Source organism: Lactuca serriola, chromosome 2 (assembly GCF_051521515.1).
Source record: "Lactuca serriola cultivar US96UC23 chromosome 2, Lser_US96UC23_V15, whole genome shotgun sequence".
NCBI classification, from domain to species: domain Eukaryota; kingdom Viridiplantae; phylum Streptophyta; class Magnoliopsida; order Asterales; family Asteraceae; genus Lactuca; species Lactuca serriola.
Window position 1 is genome coordinate 174551449 of NC_136409.1, and position 19443 is coordinate 174570891.

General features: G+C 33.9%; 1 protein-coding gene and 1 pseudogene across 1 annotated transcript; both read right to left on the bottom strand.

Moving 5' to 3' along the window:
• Positions 1 to 2379: 2379 nt before the first annotated feature.
• LOC145087461 (protein PHLOEM PROTEIN 2-LIKE A10 pseudogene) lies at positions 2380 to 4421 on the bottom strand (annotated as a pseudogene).
• Positions 4422 to 11403: 6982 nt separating this feature from the next.
• On the bottom strand, positions 11404 to 13348 carry LOC145087462 (uncharacterized). Its single transcript, XM_079025410.1, has 3 exons — positions 12574 to 13348; positions 12159 to 12346; positions 11404 to 12076 (listed from the first exon to the last, which is right to left on the bottom strand). The coding sequence occupies exons 1-3, from the start codon at positions 13154 to 13156 to the stop codon at positions 11552 to 11554; spliced, it is 1296 nt and encodes a 431-aa protein (XP_078881536.1). The 5' UTR covers positions 13157 to 13348; the 3' UTR covers positions 11404 to 11551.
• Between the last annotated feature and the right edge of the window lie 6095 nt (positions 13349 to 19443).

The window sequence follows — 19443 nt, forward strand, 5'->3', positions numbered from 1 at the left end:
TCAGGATAATGGTTTCTCATCTCGTCCTCCGGCTCCCAGGTCCATTCGGAGCCTCTTCGGTGTTGCCATTGCACCTTCACCAGCTTCACCTCTTTGTTACGAAGAGCCTTAGTCTTTCTATCCAGAACTGTAATGGGGTTCTCAATATAATTCAGTCTCTCATCCACCTAAATGTCATCCAATGAAACAACTGCAAATTTATCTGATACATACTTCCGGAGTTGAGACACATGGAAAGTGTTATGGATCTGACTGAGCTCGACTGGAAGATCCAACCAATAAGCAACTCTACCAACTTAGGCAGAAATCTTGAATGGTCCAATGAATCGGGGCCCCAACTTGCCCCTCTTCCGAAATCGGATGACATCCTTCCAAGGTGACACTTTTAGCAACACAAAATCAACCACTTAGAACTCAAGATTTGATCGACGTCGGTCAGCATAGCTATTAGGGTTTTATGGACAGATGAGGCTGGTAAGGAGGCCAGCCAAGGGACTTAAGGCCTTTAAATAGGGTGCAACACCCTGAAAATTAGGGTTTCCTTCCCATCCGCCAACTCGTCGAGCTGAAGCACCACAACTCGCCGAGTTGGTTTATTAATAGTCACGGCCAAAGCCCTCTCGACACGCCAAGTTGGAGCTTCCAACTCGCCGAGTCCCAAAGGAAAATACAACCAATTTGAAGAATAAGCTCGTGCCTAAACCAAGCGTTACATGATGTATGTATGGTATGTTCTATTTTGAGGAACTCACTAAGCTTTGTGCTTATAACTTATGTTTATGGTTTCAGATACCTTTGGTTCGATGGGGAATGACTCAGCATGATCGCACAACATCCACCAATGTTCTGCATTCTATGATTTTGATTTGTACTCTGATAACTATTTTCTACATTGTCACACTTTGATTGTTTTTTAAATAAATGATTGATGGTTTTTGTTGACTTAAAAATAAAAGATTTTACTTCGTATTTTTGGGACGTTACAGAAGGTGGTGTTGAAAGCCACCAGAGCAAGAGTAAAGTCACTGACAGCTTTGAGGAATATCTTATGACTCTCTGCTTGAGAGACAAGATCACGAAAACTGGTACATGGAGTGCTCAGTCGTTGAGTAGTGGAAAAAGTTTCAAAAGATTAGCCATGCCCACAAAGAAACCAGTGAGACTTGTGATCTTGATCAAGAGGGTGACCAATAGCTGCTAGTTAATAACATTTATTCTTGAATTTACAAGAATACTTAGTGACAGTGGATGTACATTTCTTAAGATGGCAAAGAGAATCCTTAAGAATGTGGGTTCGCTCAAGAGAATCATGCCGATAGGTAGCTTCAATGGCAGTCCATACAACATAAGAAGTGTTGTCATGGCTTCTTTAGAGAGAGAAAGCTGGAGCAAAATAAGTGATCTTTGGTCAGCAGCAATCCATGATGTATAATCTGGATGTGGAGCCAACATTTCACCAGTAACAATGGTAGATGGAGGTTGTGGAATAGACCCATCAACATAACCAATGAGCTTTTGATAAAACAATAGAGGAAGCATCTTTTGCTCGATAGCAGGTAGTTAGATGATGACAATTTGATGGTGAGCATATGGAAGATCATGGATATGGGAAGAGGAGATTCATCATTCTTTGAGGATTCGACAGTCATGATGAAAGATATGAGGGAGAAGATTGCGGCCAGAAAGATATTTTAGACTGATACCATATTAGGTTTTTGTAATCACCTCAATTAGGTGAGTTATGAATTAATCAATTTATAATAGTTATGATACAACAAACTATTCTAAAATACAATACATACAATAATCAGATCATGTAAATTAGGATAAGATAACTCTATTACTAACGGTATCGGGTATGTTGGAAGGTGTCATTCTTCAAATGGTGGAGGATTCAAGTCTAATAGTGATTAGATGAATATTCAAGTGAGCTATTCTAACAATCATTAACAACTTCTGATACGTCTTCTTCATGAGTTCATGTATATTGCATTCTATGTCGATTTTACGAGGCATCAAGCTAAATGTTTTTTCCATAAGCAAAATTTTGTTAATAGGTTTCGAGTTTGAGACGGAAAATTGAAAGAAATTAAGTTCAACTACAAATGTTCTAATTCTTTTTTATCAATTTTTATGGTATTATAGTATTACATATCTAAAATATGTATGTGAGTTTAGTACTTTAGTATAAATATAGTGACTCGTCCTGCCAAGCCCAACTAAGTGTGACTCGACCCGTCGGTGCCAAGCCCAACTCATTTCATTTTGAAACATTTCTATCTTGCTGGAGCTGCACATGCATTTCCCCAACCGACATGTATAAAATAACACAATCAAAAGCAAATTTGATTATGTATTTGAAGGTATGAACATCCAATCTTAAATGCATAAACTAGAATCTTGTATTAGTTTTTTAATGCACATAGGACACGATTAACCACCAAGTGTCCATAAACTCGTATTACCCACTAGATTTACAGAGCTGAACCGAGATTGATTACATGCACACCATGTGTTCGACAAAATGCCATAACCACCAAATCTCCCTTTCATACTCTACACAAACTGATTCCTATAAATCTCTCTCTCCATATCCCGATCACCTGAACTACAACCATGTCTAGAACCACCATCTTCTTCATACTCGTCCTCCTCTTCTGCTCCCCACCACCCTACACTGCCAGCCTCACCACCACCACCACCATGACGAAACATAAAAATAAGGTAACATAGAAATCATGTATAAATTCATATTTTCAAGATCTCAAAATATTCTCATTTTCTATGTAGGGAGGCGTTGAAACTGCACAAATTGAAGAGGGCTGTGAAGGAATTGGTGAAGAAGAATGCTTGATGAGAAGAACACTTGTTGCTCATATCGACTATATCTATACACAGAACCAAACCCCATGAAAAAGCTTCCATCTTTATTCATGTACATTGTTATTTTTCAAGATTCTTTAACAAAATATATACATCATATGGATAGTTTCTTGTCTCCAAAACCTAATATGAAACCAAACTCCATGGAGCACTTAACAGGTGCAAATACAGTGAAATGAATATTGTCATAACAATCAAAGATTTTGCACTCAAGTACCTGTAAGCTTCTTGATAGCTTCTTTTCATACGCTCTGATAACTTGTCTAAAGAAAATTGGAGAAAAGATTTTGCAGTTGCGAGTGTGACTCTTCCTGTCACATCAAGAACAAACCTCATGTTGCCAGGAACTGCTAGAGAAGATGACATGTTACTCTTTCTTGCTTTTAGTTTACTCAACACTAGTTCTTTCCCATCTAAAACTTTACTAATGGTAGAAGAAGGTTTAGGGTTCGAGTTCGATTTTGAATCTGTCAAGAGTTGGTGAGAAGTTCTGACGAAAGTCTCGATAGCGCTGTTGCAGATTAACGCCAATAGATTTCTCACTTTTTCTTCGTGTTTAGGGTTAGTCAAACCTGATAAGATCTCCTCGAAGGGGTTTATGTCAATGGTTTTGTCGAGATAAACTGTCACCATTGTGGCCACGAACTGCTGAATACAGTCACCGATTAGCTTCCTACATTTGTCATCAGCAATCACATCGATCCATTCATGAAGCGGACTACCGGAGTTCATTGAACCTCCGATGAATAGATTCCTGGCGAAACTCCCAGCAATGACGGAAGCAAAACCAGAACCCGCCGGAGTTAACAGCTTATCCAAAGCTCGATCGGGAAAACTTGGACCTGAATCACGTTTTCCGGCGTCAACTCGATACCCTTGTAGAAGCCCCACGGTGAATGATCTTGTAATCTTAACAATTGACTCCGAGAACTCATCAGACTTGGTAATTTTGAAAACTTGCTTTAAACTGCTAGGGATTTGATCGGAATCGGATTGTATAAACTCTTTCAGATCCTTGGAAATCACTCCTATTGCCTCGGCGGAATCACCGAGAGATTCGGTAATGGAAGCTAAGGCGCCTAAAACCTTCATCACCCTATCCCTCTTCTGAATGACAGAAGGCGATTTACAAACCTTATAAGCACCGTAAGTTGAAAACCCTAACGCTGCTATGAGAAGAATCCATTTCTTTCTTTTCCTGGAGAAACGCAGACCATCGTTTATCGTTGCTAGATCCATGTAATACACTTGTTCGAGGATTTGCAGGATAATTTGTGTTTTGCACTTTTTACTAAATCGAGAAGAAACCAATTGGGTTTTCGTTTACAAATCTTGACCTAGGGTTTGCAATTGCAATGCTGTGTAAAGAGATGAATTCGAATATCGATGAATATATGCATAGCGATCAAATGAACCTGAAATTGGGAAAGCCACTGCAGATTTTTGCGAAGGTACATTCGATCGTGGTGGAAATGTGTGCGTATAACCGACTCCATCCCTTATCGTTATCGAAATATGGAAAATTTTATCCAGGAAAGAAATACGTCTTTGTCTGCATGTTCGATGGTATCTAATATCTATTAATTTGATAAATTATTCAATGCAATTAAAAAAAAAAAAAAAAACCATTCATGGTCGTAGAATTGTTCTATTTGGAATGCCTTTGCCAAAATTAGTTTTTTTTTTTCCACCGATTATATTAAAATAAAATAAAAATAAATAAAGAATCAAGATAGTTGATTTTAGTTCGATACATATCGATTGAAGGCAAACGGGCAACAAGCTGCACCGCTAGCTCTTTCTGGATAACAAAATCAATTCTTTTGAAAACAACATTTGTGGATCTAGGAGTTCCACCGCCTCCGGTGCAAGAAAGTCAAATGCATCGAATGCAAAAGGTACAAACACATAGAAGCAAGCATAGAAGATTAATTAAGAGAATGATGCTTAAATCATCTACTCTAATAAATGAAAATATTTTTGTCATATATCACACTCTCATTTATTTGGTCACATGTCATGTTGTGGTTATTTTCAATTAATTTTTTTTTATATGACACTTTGTGGTTTTTTTCATTTTATCAAGTTCAATATAATATTTAAATGTAATAATTATAATAACTGTAATAATAAATACATATTAATTTCATTAATTGACTTTTAAAATTTGTATATTAAAACCTCATTAGTTTCTTTTGTTTATTTATCTTAACTAGTTTATAACCCGTGGAAACCACGATTACAAAATTAATTAAACTTTAATAGTAAAAAAACTCAAAATTATTAATCATTTATTTTAAATAAATTATTAATTAAGAGATTTTTTAGTTATATAAAATCATAATCATTGATTTAAATAAATTTGTAAAATTATAACTTTATAATTTGTATTAATTTAATATTAATTATTATTCTAATGTTACTAATTTAATGTAATTAGAGTTGAAAATTTAAATTTTGAAATTTGAAATGAATAATCAGTAGGTTGACAAATGACATACATTAATTAGGAGACATAATAGGTGACACATGACAAAAGAAAAATAAAATATGCATTAATTATGAAGACCTAATATGGTGACACATGTCAAAAGAAGAATAAAACTATTCTTTTATTATAATAGAGATTATTTTTTTTTAATTTATAAAAGAAAAAAACACATTAATTTTAATAATTCAATATTTTTCTAATTTTGTTTATAAATTCAAAGTTTTAAATGTTTAGACTTTCATATTTAAATTTTCTTTTAAATGAACTCATGTAATACATGGATTTTACACTTAGTTTGTAATAAATAAGTTGAATCTCATCCATCGTTTTCATGTTTTCATAGGGAAGCACCTCATCTTCTTGAAAGAAAAAGTGTTCCAACTAATCATCCACATGGTAGAGTAAATAAGACCACTCTTCATCCTTTTTAACTTTTTGCTTAAATCATAACAACATGTCTTTAATGACGTATCCGATAAACTCATAGGAGTGGAAGATAATATGCTTGACTAGCTGTGGAGCCACTTCCAAACAATAAGCGAGAACTTGCATTCGAAAAAAAATGTTCGACATCTCCATTAGCTCTTTTTTGAACAATAAATCTAATATACTCCTTAATTCCACATATGTTTATAACAGGACTTGAAACCTTAACCTCAAGAAATGATGACAACACCTAATACTGTTAGGCTAGAAGCCATTTGGTATCTTCATTAGCTACATAAAAAAATGGACGAGTGGAGGATGATAAGATTACCCCTCTCATAGTGAGATTCATAGCAATATGAATTTTATTCATTAAGATACGCCAAACAAAGCAATTGGTTTTTATGGGGAACAATGAAACCCATGTAAACTTTGGCAAATCAACATCAATCACCTTAAAGATTTAACAGCAAAGACTCCAATTGAATCACCCTTTCAGTTCCAAGACTAAAACTCCAAGGAAACTTGCATATTAGCAACAAGATTATTGACATCGGTTAATACCTTGTACTCAACAACTTTTTCTTGGTTCTCTCTTCTAGCACCAAGTTCCAACAGTGTTTCCATTTTGAATTCTATCAGCAATTTTGCAATTTGTTGAGGTTCAATCAAGTATAAATTTGGGAAACTAATTTTGAGAGTTGTATTTTCAAACCATACGTCCTTCCAGAGGTGATTTGTATCACTTGTCCCCAATTTTTTTTTGAACATATTATCAAACGATATCGTCCATTCATCTAGCTCAAGGCCCATTTTAGCAATCGATAACCATATTTTTGGAAGACTGCTTTTAGCTAAAGACTTGCCATCTATACATGAAATATTGTGAAATTTAGTGGTAGCTTCTATTTGTTACTTAAATGTTTGGTAAAGCAACTATAAGTTTTTGAAATGCATAAATTTATAAAAAACAAATGACAATTGTTAATATATATATATATATATATATATATATATATATATATATATATATATATATATATATATATATATATATATATATATATATATATATATATATATAATTAAAAGAAAAGAAATAAAAAATACCATTTTTTTAACATTTTAAAAAAAAAATTCTAAGGTTTTAGTACATATTACACTATGGATATCCAAAATGAATTTTTATAGTATTGTCATGATTTACTAGAATTATTATAATATTCTAATTATCTTCTAGAATTGTTAAAATATGCTATATCTTCTTCTAGAATATTACACTTAAAAGTTACAATATTTAACATCTATATATAAAAATGGCAATTTTTTAATCTTTTCTAATTTTTTTTATTTGAATTTTTTTTGGATTAAAAAAATAACGAAAAATATTATAAAATAAAGAATTTCGAAATTTTACATTTATTTAGCATTTTTTTTTATGTTTTGATCTAAAAAGTAAATGGTTAGGATTTGGTCGACATGTCTCACAAGGAACACATGGTCTCAAATGAATATATATATATATATATATATATATATATATATATATATATATATATATATATATATACACACACACACACACACACACAAAATGGTCCATATGGTTTATCAAATGTCACAAATTTAGTCCTTGATAATTTTTTATAGGAATGGTCCTCATGGTTTCTAAACTTGCATGGATGGTTTTTGTGGTTCTTGAAATTGATTAAAAAAGTTCAATACTTTTTTTCTTAAAAGCTACGTGATGTAACTTTAGATTTGAAGTTTTTTGTTTAAATCGAGTTTTTTTTATGTTAAAAGCTATAAAATAGAAGTTTTCAAACACTTGATGTCAAGTAGGCACTTAGATTTGTAATTTAAAACATTTTGAAAATGCAAGTATACAACCATGTTTTATAACTAGAAGAAAAAAAAAACTCATGTTACACAATACGACAACAAAATTTTAATGAGTTTTGTACACATGGGTCAAACCTGCCAAAATACAAAAATCTTACATATATAGACTATTTTTGAAAAAAAAAACTTTACGGGGCCATTTTCTATAAATTAAAAAATTACAGAGATTAAATCTACCAAAATGTAAAACCTTTGTTATAGAGACTAAGTCTGTCAAAATGTATAACATTTGTTGCAGACACTAAATCTGCCAAAAGATTTTGCAAGGACTAAATATATCAAAATACAAAACCTTTGTTGCAGGGACTAAATCTGTTTAAATATAAAACTTTTGTTGTAGAGATTAAATCTGACAAAATATAAAAGACAAAATTGTAAGAATGGTCCATGTGGTAAGTTCGAAGTTGCCACTTTGGATCAAACAGGTTTGGACTAGCATCAATGGTCCAACAGTTTCTATATTTGTTGCTAGTTTGGTCCATTTTGGTTTGATATTTTATTAAATGACGATTTTGCCCTTGTATTTTCTTTTTTTCAATTTTTTTATTATAAAAATTAAAAAAAATACTCTCTCTCTCTCTCTCTCACACACACACACACGCACTCTCACTCTCTCAAACGTCCAATAAAAATTAGATATGTGATGTTTTACCCCAAACACACACAAATCAGATTGTTGGACGACCACCTCCACCGCCTACCGGACGACCACCTCCACTGCCTATCGGATGACCACCGCCACCGCCTACAGGACCACCATTTTCTTGTCAAAATGCCACCGGACTAAAGGACCACCACCACAACCTTCACTTATTTCTCCGGGCAATCCATTTGTCTTTGCAGAACTAGAGAACCACCTCCTACTTTCTCCGATGTCCCTTCCAAAAAAACACCATTTACCGGGAACCACAACCCGCCACCATAACTAGGTTTTTAGAGTCGCCGCTACTAGGGTTTCAGAGCCGCCGCTACTAGGGTTTTCAGATGCGGTGGTCGTTTGGGAGGGAGGACGGAATAAACGATGACAATTGAATCCCAACAGGTCCAGAACTTTTTTGTTTGATTCACTGCTCAAAATGGTTGCCTGAATTGCATCTTCATAAGCCGCCACGAGTGTACTGAAACCCTAGCAGGTGGTCTAAGGTGGTGGTGGCTAGGGTTTAGACTTTCCCCCTCGTTCCAGCTGTTGTCGTCACCTCTGCAAACCCTAACTTCGTCTCTTTCCTTCTCCAACGATGACGCCTTCTAATCAGATATTGAAGATGAAAGCCCTACCCGGAACGAGAAGGGTGGCGACGGAGGTTGGTGACAGCGGTTAGGGTTTCAGGAAATGGGAGTTTACAGAAGAAAGGAAGAGAGCGACGGAGGTTGCTGATGGCGGCGGTGATGGCGGATAGTGGTGGCAGTTAGGGTGTTTTCGAGTGTGTGTTTTCGTGAGAGAGGTGATGGGTGAGGAGGTGAGAGGTTCCATCGAAGAGAGAGAGAGAAAGAGAGAGAGAGAGAGAGAGAGAGAGAGAGAGAGAGAGAGAGTAAGAGATTTTTTCTTTTCTTTTTTCATTTATGTAATAAAAAACAAAAAAAATTACAAAATACAAAGGGTAAAATCATCATTTAAAACTAAAATAGACCAAACTAGCAACAAAATGGAAACTTTTGGACCATTGGTGTTAGTCCAAACCTGTTTGGCCCGAAGTGGCAATTTTGGACATACCACAGGGACCATTCTTGCAATTTTGTCAATATAAAACCTTTGTTTGTAGTAGAGATGAGCATAGGCGGGTACCCGCCTCATTTATCGAGAACCGGAACCAGAGCCGGAACCGGCGGTTCCTAGAAAGTTAAAACCGGAACCGGAACCGCTTTAGGCAGTTCTTAAATGTTTAGAACTAGTCCCGGAACCGGCGGTTCCAGTTCCGGGAGCGGTAACCCGGTTACATTAATTTTGTTAACTTTTTTCGATACAACCGCAATTTAGTTCGATCCAAATCAAATTAAGTCGGACCAAAGACGGACAAAATCATATCAATATATTCTAAACCGGTCTAAGTAACACACATATTTATATGGAATAATATATATATATATATATATATATATATATATATATATATATATATATATATATATATATATATATATATATATCGGTTCCGGCGGGTACCCAACGGATAGCAGTTCTGAGAAAATGAGAACCGGAACCGGAACCGCTTAAGGCGGTTCCAATTCCAAAACCGGCAGTTCCGAGGCGGTTCCTGTTCCAAACGCGGGTACCCGGTTCCGATGTTCATCCTAGTTTGTAGGAATTAAATCTGCCAATATATAAAATACAAGGATCAAAACAAATGATTACCAATACTTTTTCGTGAAATGGGCTTACTACACTATTCATAAGTCTTGTCAAAATTAATTTTATGTATAATATAATGATGGTATGATCAGTTGTATTATAATTTATTTGCTTCTAAATTTAAGGGCAATCAAAATAAATATTTTTGTATATAACATATGTATTATATCATATTTGTGTAATATCAACCTTAATTTATAGTGGAATCTCAATTGATGTGCCTTTCATCTAGACGTCCAAGTCACAGTGGCGGAGCTTGAAGTTTTGATTTGGGACTAAAAATAGAATATGTATAAAAATTACAGTGCCTTTCATCTAATCAACCATATAAATTTTCACAAATTCCAACAATGAATTCAAGCACACGGCAAAACACAGTAAAATCGCAAAACTATAAGAGTGTGTTTGATTGTGGAAAATTGTTTTTATTATTTTAGAAAAGGTTTTTCAAAAAACAGAGTTGAGTTTTCATTTTCAGCTTTCAATAAAAATTTTAGAAAATTCGTTTGGTTGAAACCGATGAAGTTTTTATTTTCCGCTTTATAAATTTATAAAAGTTTGGAAAACTGTAAAAATCAATTTTCTTTGTTACATACAATTTTCATTTTCTTGATCAAGTTCTCAAAACTCAATCAATCGAATGCGTTTTCAAAATTTACATTTTCATTTGAAAATTTTCATGAAAAAGTGGAAAAAAATTTCAGGAACAAACACACCCTATATTTTTCAAACCATTTTTCCAAACATGGTTTCAATCTAATGTGTAATCGGTTATATAGAATCGAATATATTATAGCCCCAAAACCGGTTTCAATCAAATTTGATTTTGCCAAAAAAAAATGGTTTGAAATAACTATTTATTTAGTCAAAATGGACCCTGTTTGTTAGATTGCACAACTCGACTCCCTTTGGGCCATGCGTGATACATACATATAAATTTGTATGTATGTACGTTATGCATAAAAGGCATTGGATACAAGCATAAATGTTAAAGTATAACTTTAAGGTTAATCTTGCGGGGAAAAAATCCTTTCAAAAATAAGTGGATTAATTTATTATTTTAAAAACATTTTTGAGTTGATTATATTTTTCATACTAATAATTTATCAAACAATCAAATCAAATCAAACAATAATTGTTTTTTTTTTTTTTTAGATAACTTGATCTGAAATGTTTGACCTATTACCTAATCTCTCTACCTCACTCATATTGACCTAGTACTTAATATTTTTCTACTTATTTCCCATTTAAAAGATTATATGTACTAAAAACGGGTCAAAATGTAAGATCTTCACATCTCTCCATTGACTAAAATTGCTAAGTCAAAAGGTAACCTCAAAGTTACATGTCTAAATGAGAATAAACTTTGTATATATTTCAAAAAATATATGGTTCAAATTGCAAGGGCTTTCTTGGAATTAATCCCATTCAAAGTAAACTGTAAACAAACTATTTACGCACCATTGTGGACTTAACAAATCAGAAACAATAACCCCCAAATGTCATACCACATCAATGTCAACAACATCAAACCAATCATTAGATTCCTTAGTTTCAGAGTTATTCACACTTACTTGTTCAGATCCATGACTTGAATCCGTTGAGCTTAGATCCAATTCTACCCAACTTCCTATCTCGGTTCTTGAAGAATCAGATCCATATGTTGCTTTCTTGTAATGTATAGGAATGTTTCCATCATCATCATCATCATCATCATCATCTTCAAGATCACTAAATGATACATCCACATCATTCTCAACAGTGACTGTAACAGTCTCTGAACTCTCTTCTTTTAACCACTCGTCTTCATCTTTGGTTAGGTCATGTGGCTTGTGTTGAATCACAGATTTATCAACAATCTTGATGTCATCACTTTCAATAGGGTGTTTGACTTTTAAAGTCTCAAGAAGGGGAGATTCTGGTGCAGAATTGGCCATGTTTTCAGAACAAGAACTGATTCTTCGTGCTTCATTCTTCAACTGTCGGTTTTTCAACTCATGTAGTAACAAGGATCTGGCTCTCACAATCTGCATACAGAATAAGAATCATATATATTACTATCCATGAATCAGGGAAAGAGTCTATGCTTATCAATACGAGCATACTCACCTTGGGTGTTGAAAGAAGTTTGGCAGCGTTGTGTTCGAGTTTTGGATGCAAATGTACAAAATATATCTTCCAGAAGGAAGTCTCAGTCATATGATCAGGGCAGAGCTTAACCCTAAGAGCACTTAATCTTGGTGCCAGATCTTCAATAGCCAAAGCATGTTCTTGTTGGGCATCAGACAGGTGAAAGTCTGGAGTAAATGGAAAAGAAAGCATAATCCAATTGTTAAACCAAATTAGAAAGAGGACATGGTATTAATTGTGGTCTAACTAGTAAATTACACCATCGATTATCATAATTAATGAATGTTCTAAGAGATATTCAATTGACATCAGATACTAGCATATCGAATTGGATAATGAGGAAACAGATTATTAATTGTTAGTTTGAAATTCGATATGAATTGAACTGTTATACCTTCATCGTCGTCTTCATCATCGAGTAAAGGAAAATCCAACCAAGTTTCAGGATGCATAGCGATATCCTTAGCAAAAGCCACAACTTCATCCGTAACACCAACGGCACCATCGCCATCAGAGGAATCGTAATCTTCATCCTCCGATTCCAGGTGAAGAAAATCCGAAGCCATTTTTGTAATCTCCGACACATCTATATTGTTAGACAGCTTAGAAATTCCACTGCGAAGCTTCCCTCCGATCTCGGCGAAGTCTTTGCGTATCCCAGAGATTGCTTCCGGATCAGAAGTTTCCGGATCAGACGGCTTCGATCGCTCATTAGACTGTCCGGAGGCAACCGGAGGAGCAAGAAACGACGCGACGCCCCAGAATTGACGAGTTAGGGTTTTTGTGATCTCTGATAGGTCTTCTTTGACTCCTCGCCCTGGAGATTGAGGCGAATTGTCCTCGACTGCTTGTTGTTCATGTTTTTGATTAGCGGAGTCGTCTGTGTTCTTGTTCACAGGATATTGTTCGTCGTCGTCGTCGTCGTCGTTGTCGTCTAGTTTGAGAGTGTTGGTGATTGATCTAGCGAACCATGACATTGTAGAATATGAGATTTGTGATTCAGAAGCTTGAAATTTCCGGCGGCGTTGGTGATCGGAGTATAGTTCAAGTTAACAAAGATCGGGTGGCCCAATTGCCGAGTTGCTTCTGCCGGAGACGCACGACTCCATCAAAAGGAGTCGTTACTAAGTCAGCCGTCGTGGTATTCCGGAAAATTCAGGGGTGATTACAAGGTATCAAATTACAGAAAATAATTTTTTTTTTTAAAATACAGAACATAAAATTTTAGTTTTCTGTATAATTTATTAAAATGAAATCTTTATTAGTCTTAATATTTTTGGTTATTTGTGGTTTAATTTTAAATTAAATTTTGTTTACAAAAAAATACAGATTAGTGCCTAAACAATGGTTATTATATGATATAAGTTAATGTCTTCGTCTTCTTTCTTGCGTCGTTCTAGGCTTACTGTATGTTTTCGTCGTCGTCGAACCCAACAACAAAAAGCTTACTCACAAGCATCGTTATCCCCATCAATTTTTCAAAATCATTCATTCACAACACTAAGATCATCTTTCAATCTCCAAATGAAAAAAGGAGAAAATCATTGCTGATCACATGGATGTTCCTATTACCTAACCATGACTTGAACCATGGTTCCAACACTCGGATGTTCCTATTACATAACCATGACTCGAACGATGGTTCAAACTCATAGTGTTGTTAACAACATTAGACAAATCCTACATGGTTCATACATTGGCTTAAGTCTTACTTGATCCTCATTTCCCTTAAAAAAAAAGACTAGAAAACCATGAAGGATGAATCATCGAGTTAGAAACTCAACATGGGTAAAAAATTACATTTCTAATTTCTTCATTTGGAGATTAAAAGATGATCTTAGAGTTGTAAATGAGTGATTTTGGAAAAATCGATGAAGTTAACGATGCTTGTGAGTAAGCTTTTGGTTGTTGGATTCGATGATGACGACGAAAACACACGGTAAGCCTAGAAGAAGCGCAAAGAAGAAGAAGGGGAATGATAGTATTAACTTAGATCATATAATATACATTAGTTTCAAAGTAATCTTCAGAAAATTCTCAATACTTTGGTTATTGGTAAAAATTAATGAAAAAAAAATTTTAATCAACTAATGAAAAGGCCCCAAATACCTTTTAAATCTATGAAACCGGCCATGAATGAATATTCCAAAATTTTAGCCGGTAATTTGTCTTTTTTTGTAGACAAAATTTAATTAGGAATTAAACCTTAAATGACTTAAAATATTGAGATTTTATTGAAGCTTTTTTTTTTTATTAAAAGTGAAACTTATTTAAATTAATTTTTTTAACATAACTAATTTATATGAATATTTAAGGTAAACTTTATTAATTATATCGAGATGAGGTTTGTAAATATAACATTTAAGAATCTATCTTGTAATGTGGAAATGGCTTGTGGAGTTGTTGGAGTTCTTCTGAAACACCTTGATTCGTGTATGGATTTACTCTAATCAATGATGATAAAAAAACCCAAATTTTGAAGTGTCACTAATTTATTGCACTATTTAGTTGATTTGAAAAGCCATAAATACAAGTGTTTTCAAGAACGAGAAGGAGACTACAATAATAATTGTTGATGATATTAGAATGTATAATTAAGAATAAGTTTAGATTTAATTCTCTTTGACTAGAATATGTGTTGTAATTCTCATTTATTCTTGTCCTTCCTTTTAAGCTTCTTTCTTGACCTTTTGTTTTGTTTTTTTTTCTTTTTCTTTTGCTAATGAATGCCCGTTATTCCAAAAAAAAAAAAAAAAAAAAAAAAAAAAAAAAAAAAAAAAATCTATCTTGTTCTCATAATTACTTATGCATTTCGTATTTATATCATTTAACTCCTAAGTATTATACCGTTAACAAAAAAATATCTTGATTAACTTTGGGATATTTGTCACCCTCATTGCTTTAATTATTTTCAATAAAATATATTATATATTGCTTAAACATCAATAGCAACTTACGGACTTTATACCCTTGGTAATAACAATTTGTTATCGACGAATAGTAAAAATATTGATATTTTAATATATTTTTAATATCAGTATTATTTTTTTATAATTAGTTTAAATTGTTTAGCTGTATATTTTAGTATAACCTTTATTACATAACACTTTATATAATTTTGATTTTCGAATATATAATTGATATTAGTCACATTTTATATTATATAATGACATAAAATTTTCTCAATCCCAAGTTTATCAAACATAAAATATATTCAGATTTATTTTTTTATATCGTTATAAAATATTTTTTTATATTGTTATTATAAATACATGATCCATCTTTTGGTTTAATGAATTAATACCATTTTGAAACAAAATGATTTATGGAATTCGGTCTGTCTCAGTTTCGTTAAAATATTTAAAATTCTAAAAGAGTACAGGAGGATTTCTTTGTCATCACTCATGTCAAATTTTTAAAATCAAAAGATTGAGTTGACTGAAATGCATATGAAAAACTGATACTGCAATTGAAAATATGTATTCATGTGTTCGTAAGACAAGATGTAACCTTTCACGTGCAATGTTGAATCAATGGGTGACAAGTTGGTCTCACTCTCCCTTTTGGATTAGAAGTGTAGTCTCAATCTGAGTGAGACTTGGTTTATTGCATTCTTGTAATAAAGTTTATGTTATTATATATATATATATATATATATATATATATATATATATATATATATATATATATATATATATATATATATATATATATAGGCTAAGGTTATTATATTCTAACTAATTACTGTGTGAATGTATAGTTGATTGTGGAAAACTTATTTTAGTTATTTTAAGAAAATGATTAATAATTATTAATGAATTAAAAATAATTCAGAAATACCATTTAATTCCACTATAAGGGTATTTTAGTCGGTTGAGATAAATTTAAAAAAGAAAAATTCTTGATTTTTGGGGATAATTAATTTTCTTGATTTAAAATTATGATTTTTTTAATTAATACACATTTAATTGTTACTTAATTTTTAATTATACCTGATTTTATTCTGACAGAATGTCATTATGTTAGAATAATATTTTATAATAATGACAGGATACACATTTTCTGACAGAATACATGTTTTGATTAATTGAATTTCTTGAAGAAAGATAACGTCTTTGAACCATTAGTTGAAAAATAACAATATCATTGTTTACTCATGGACACCTGAATGTAGATTCATACATATTCTTACAGAATAACATTCTTATACATTTTATTACTACTATACATATTCTAATAGAATATATTTTTGGAATAGTGTCTAAGGCTGCAACTATATTAGGCAAGTAATTGACCCGGTTGTGCATGGTCCTTTTGGGTTGCCTTCACCATAGCAACTTGATAGGATGATTTATTAAGAGAGAGTAAATATTATTAGTATATTATGAGAATAATATAAAGAATAATATATTGTTATTTGATTAATATAAGTCATAGAATTAATTGGAATTAATTTGGTGACTTAAAGAGATTAATTACATAAGAGGGTATAAACTGTCAATTGTTTGATAGTTAAACTTTAGACTGTAAATCCATATAGATATGGATTGGACGAATTCTAGAAGCTAAGGATAGCTTCAAATCGTCCAAGGGGTTATCTAAGGAATGGATTTGGATAGCCTTAAGAGAAGATTATCCAATTAGGGTTTAGGTTGTAACCCTTAAGGAGTCTACAAGTATAAATAGACCCTATGACAAAGGGAAATCGACACTTCATCTAAAGTAAGAGAACCCTGGCCGATTTCCTCCCCTCTCCTCTCTCCCAAATCATCATCCTTGCTATTTGGTGTTTGTAAGCCATTAGAGGAGTGACAATTGTGACTCTAGAAGCTCCAAGACAACAAGATCAACAAGGAATTCAAAAGGTATGATTCTAGATCTGTTTCAATATTGTTATTACACCTAAATAGTCATTAGAAGTCTTGGATTCAAAGAATGTTTAATTAGAAAGCCTAGATCCAAGCATTAAGGTTTTGCATGCGCACATAGGAAAGTTCTTATGGCTAAAACCCATCATATATTGCTAATCCCTTCTAAACGAGTTACATCTTATAAAAATAGTCTTGTGCTTGGAGTTGCGGATGGAGATGAACTCAAGTATGGCAAATCCGTGTATGATAACCAAGTTTGGAATTTGGTTGATTATGTGCTCGGACGTAAGATCGTTGGGTGCAAATGGATCTTCAAGAAAAAGACCGACGTGGATGGAAACGTACACACATATAAAACGCGATTGGTTGCGAAGGGCTTTACTCAAACTCCCGGAGTTGACTATGATGAGACCTTCTCACCAGTTGCGAAGATAAAATCTATTAGAGTGATGCTAGCGATTGCCGCATTTCATGATTATGAGATTTGGCAAATGGATGTCAAGATCGCCTTCCTTAATGGAAAGTTGGCTGAGGATCTTAACATGGCTCAGCCAGAGGGGTTTGTGGATCCGAAGCATCCGAATAGAGTGTGTAAACTTGAGAAGTCCATTTATGGACTTAAGCAAGCGTCTCGCAGATGGAATCTTTGCTTCGATGAGAAAGTCAAAGAGTTTGGATTTGTACGAAGCGAAGATGAGTCTTGTGTATATGTCAAAGCCAGTGGGAGTATAGTAAGCTTCCTCGTTCTATATGTCGATGACATATTACTTATAGGAAACGACATCCCGACTCTGCAGGAGGTTAAGTCCTGGCTCGGGAAGTGTTTCGCTATGAAGGACCTCGAAGAGGCTTCTTACATTTTGGGAATAAGGATAGTAAGAGAAAGAAGTAAGAGACTAATTGGACTTAGTCAGAACACTTACTTGGAGAAGGTACTAAAACGTTTTAGTATGGAAAACTCAAAGAAGGGAGAATTACCGATACAAAGTAATGCCAAGTTGAGTAAGACTCAAAGTCCGAGTACCGAAGCTGAGATAGCAGAAATGAGCCGAGTTCCATACGCTTCTGCAGTTGGCTCAATCATGTACGCTATGACTTGTACTCGCCCTGATGTAGCCTTTGCTTTGAGCATGGTTAGCAGATATCAAGGGAATCCTGGCAGAGCACATTAGATTGCGGTGAAGAATATCCTTAAGTACCTTCGGAGGACAAAGGAGTGGTTCTTAGTCCTCATAGGGAGTGATGACTTGAAGGTGCGAGGGTATAGTGATGCCAGCTTTCAAACCGATAGGGACAACTACCGTTCGCAGTCGGGCTGGGTCTTTACCCTGAATGGAGGAGCAGTGACATGGAAAAGTTCCAAGCAGGAAACCGTAGCTGATTCAATGTGCGAATCAGAGTACATTGCAGCGAGCGAAGCGTCGAAGGAGGCAATATGGCTGAAGAACTTCATCGGTGATCTTGGAGTTGTACCTGCCATAAAGGAGCCCATGGAGATTTTCTGTGATAACGAAGGAGCGGTTGCCTTGACCAAGGAACTGAGGGATCATGGTAGATCACGACATATCGACATAAAATATCACTTCATTAGACATCGTGTAGAAGAAGGACAACTCGTAGTAAAGAGGATATCATCAAAAGATAACCCAGCAGATCCGCTTACGAAGGGACTGAGTAGGGTTAAGCACTTGCAGCATGCTAGGAGTATTGGGCTGAAGGGTGATATTAGCATAGATTAGATAGTATTAGAAACGTGTAATACATAAATGTAATTAACATTTGATGATTAAATAAAGGAGTTTTATTTATGAGTAATGTTACTATCTTATGTTAATTGTTTAGCTATTGTTTCAGTTTGCATGTTTTGACTTCCAGAATAATTGAGTTTATTAGGAATAATCGAATTGTTCAAATTGACCACAATCGTTCATATGTTGGAAGTAGATATGAATGAAGATTGTCATGAATCGGTGCGTAGATTGTCTAAATGGTATTAGACATAGCAAAGGATTGCTGCGACATTCATGAGTGCTTATGAACTGGTTTTGAGCATTGGAACAAACCCACGCTTGCTGGAATCACCTTATGGAATATGATATAAAAGGGTGATCGCGAGACGATAATATCATATAGTCTTAAAACCTAGATATATGGTTTGTTATTTGCTAATTGATTGTACATTGATAATGCGAAAACGCATTGGTAACTCAATGTTATAAAACGCATTGTTGTGTATAGTTGATTATTAAATAAGTAAATGCATATAAGTCGAAGTTTATCTGTAACTTTTATCTAAGAAGGTAAAAGCGATATCTCGGCCGCTCGATGATTTGATTTGACTTATGTTCCGGGCCCGGTCAGAACTGAATTGATGTGTTCGATTAAGTTCTATG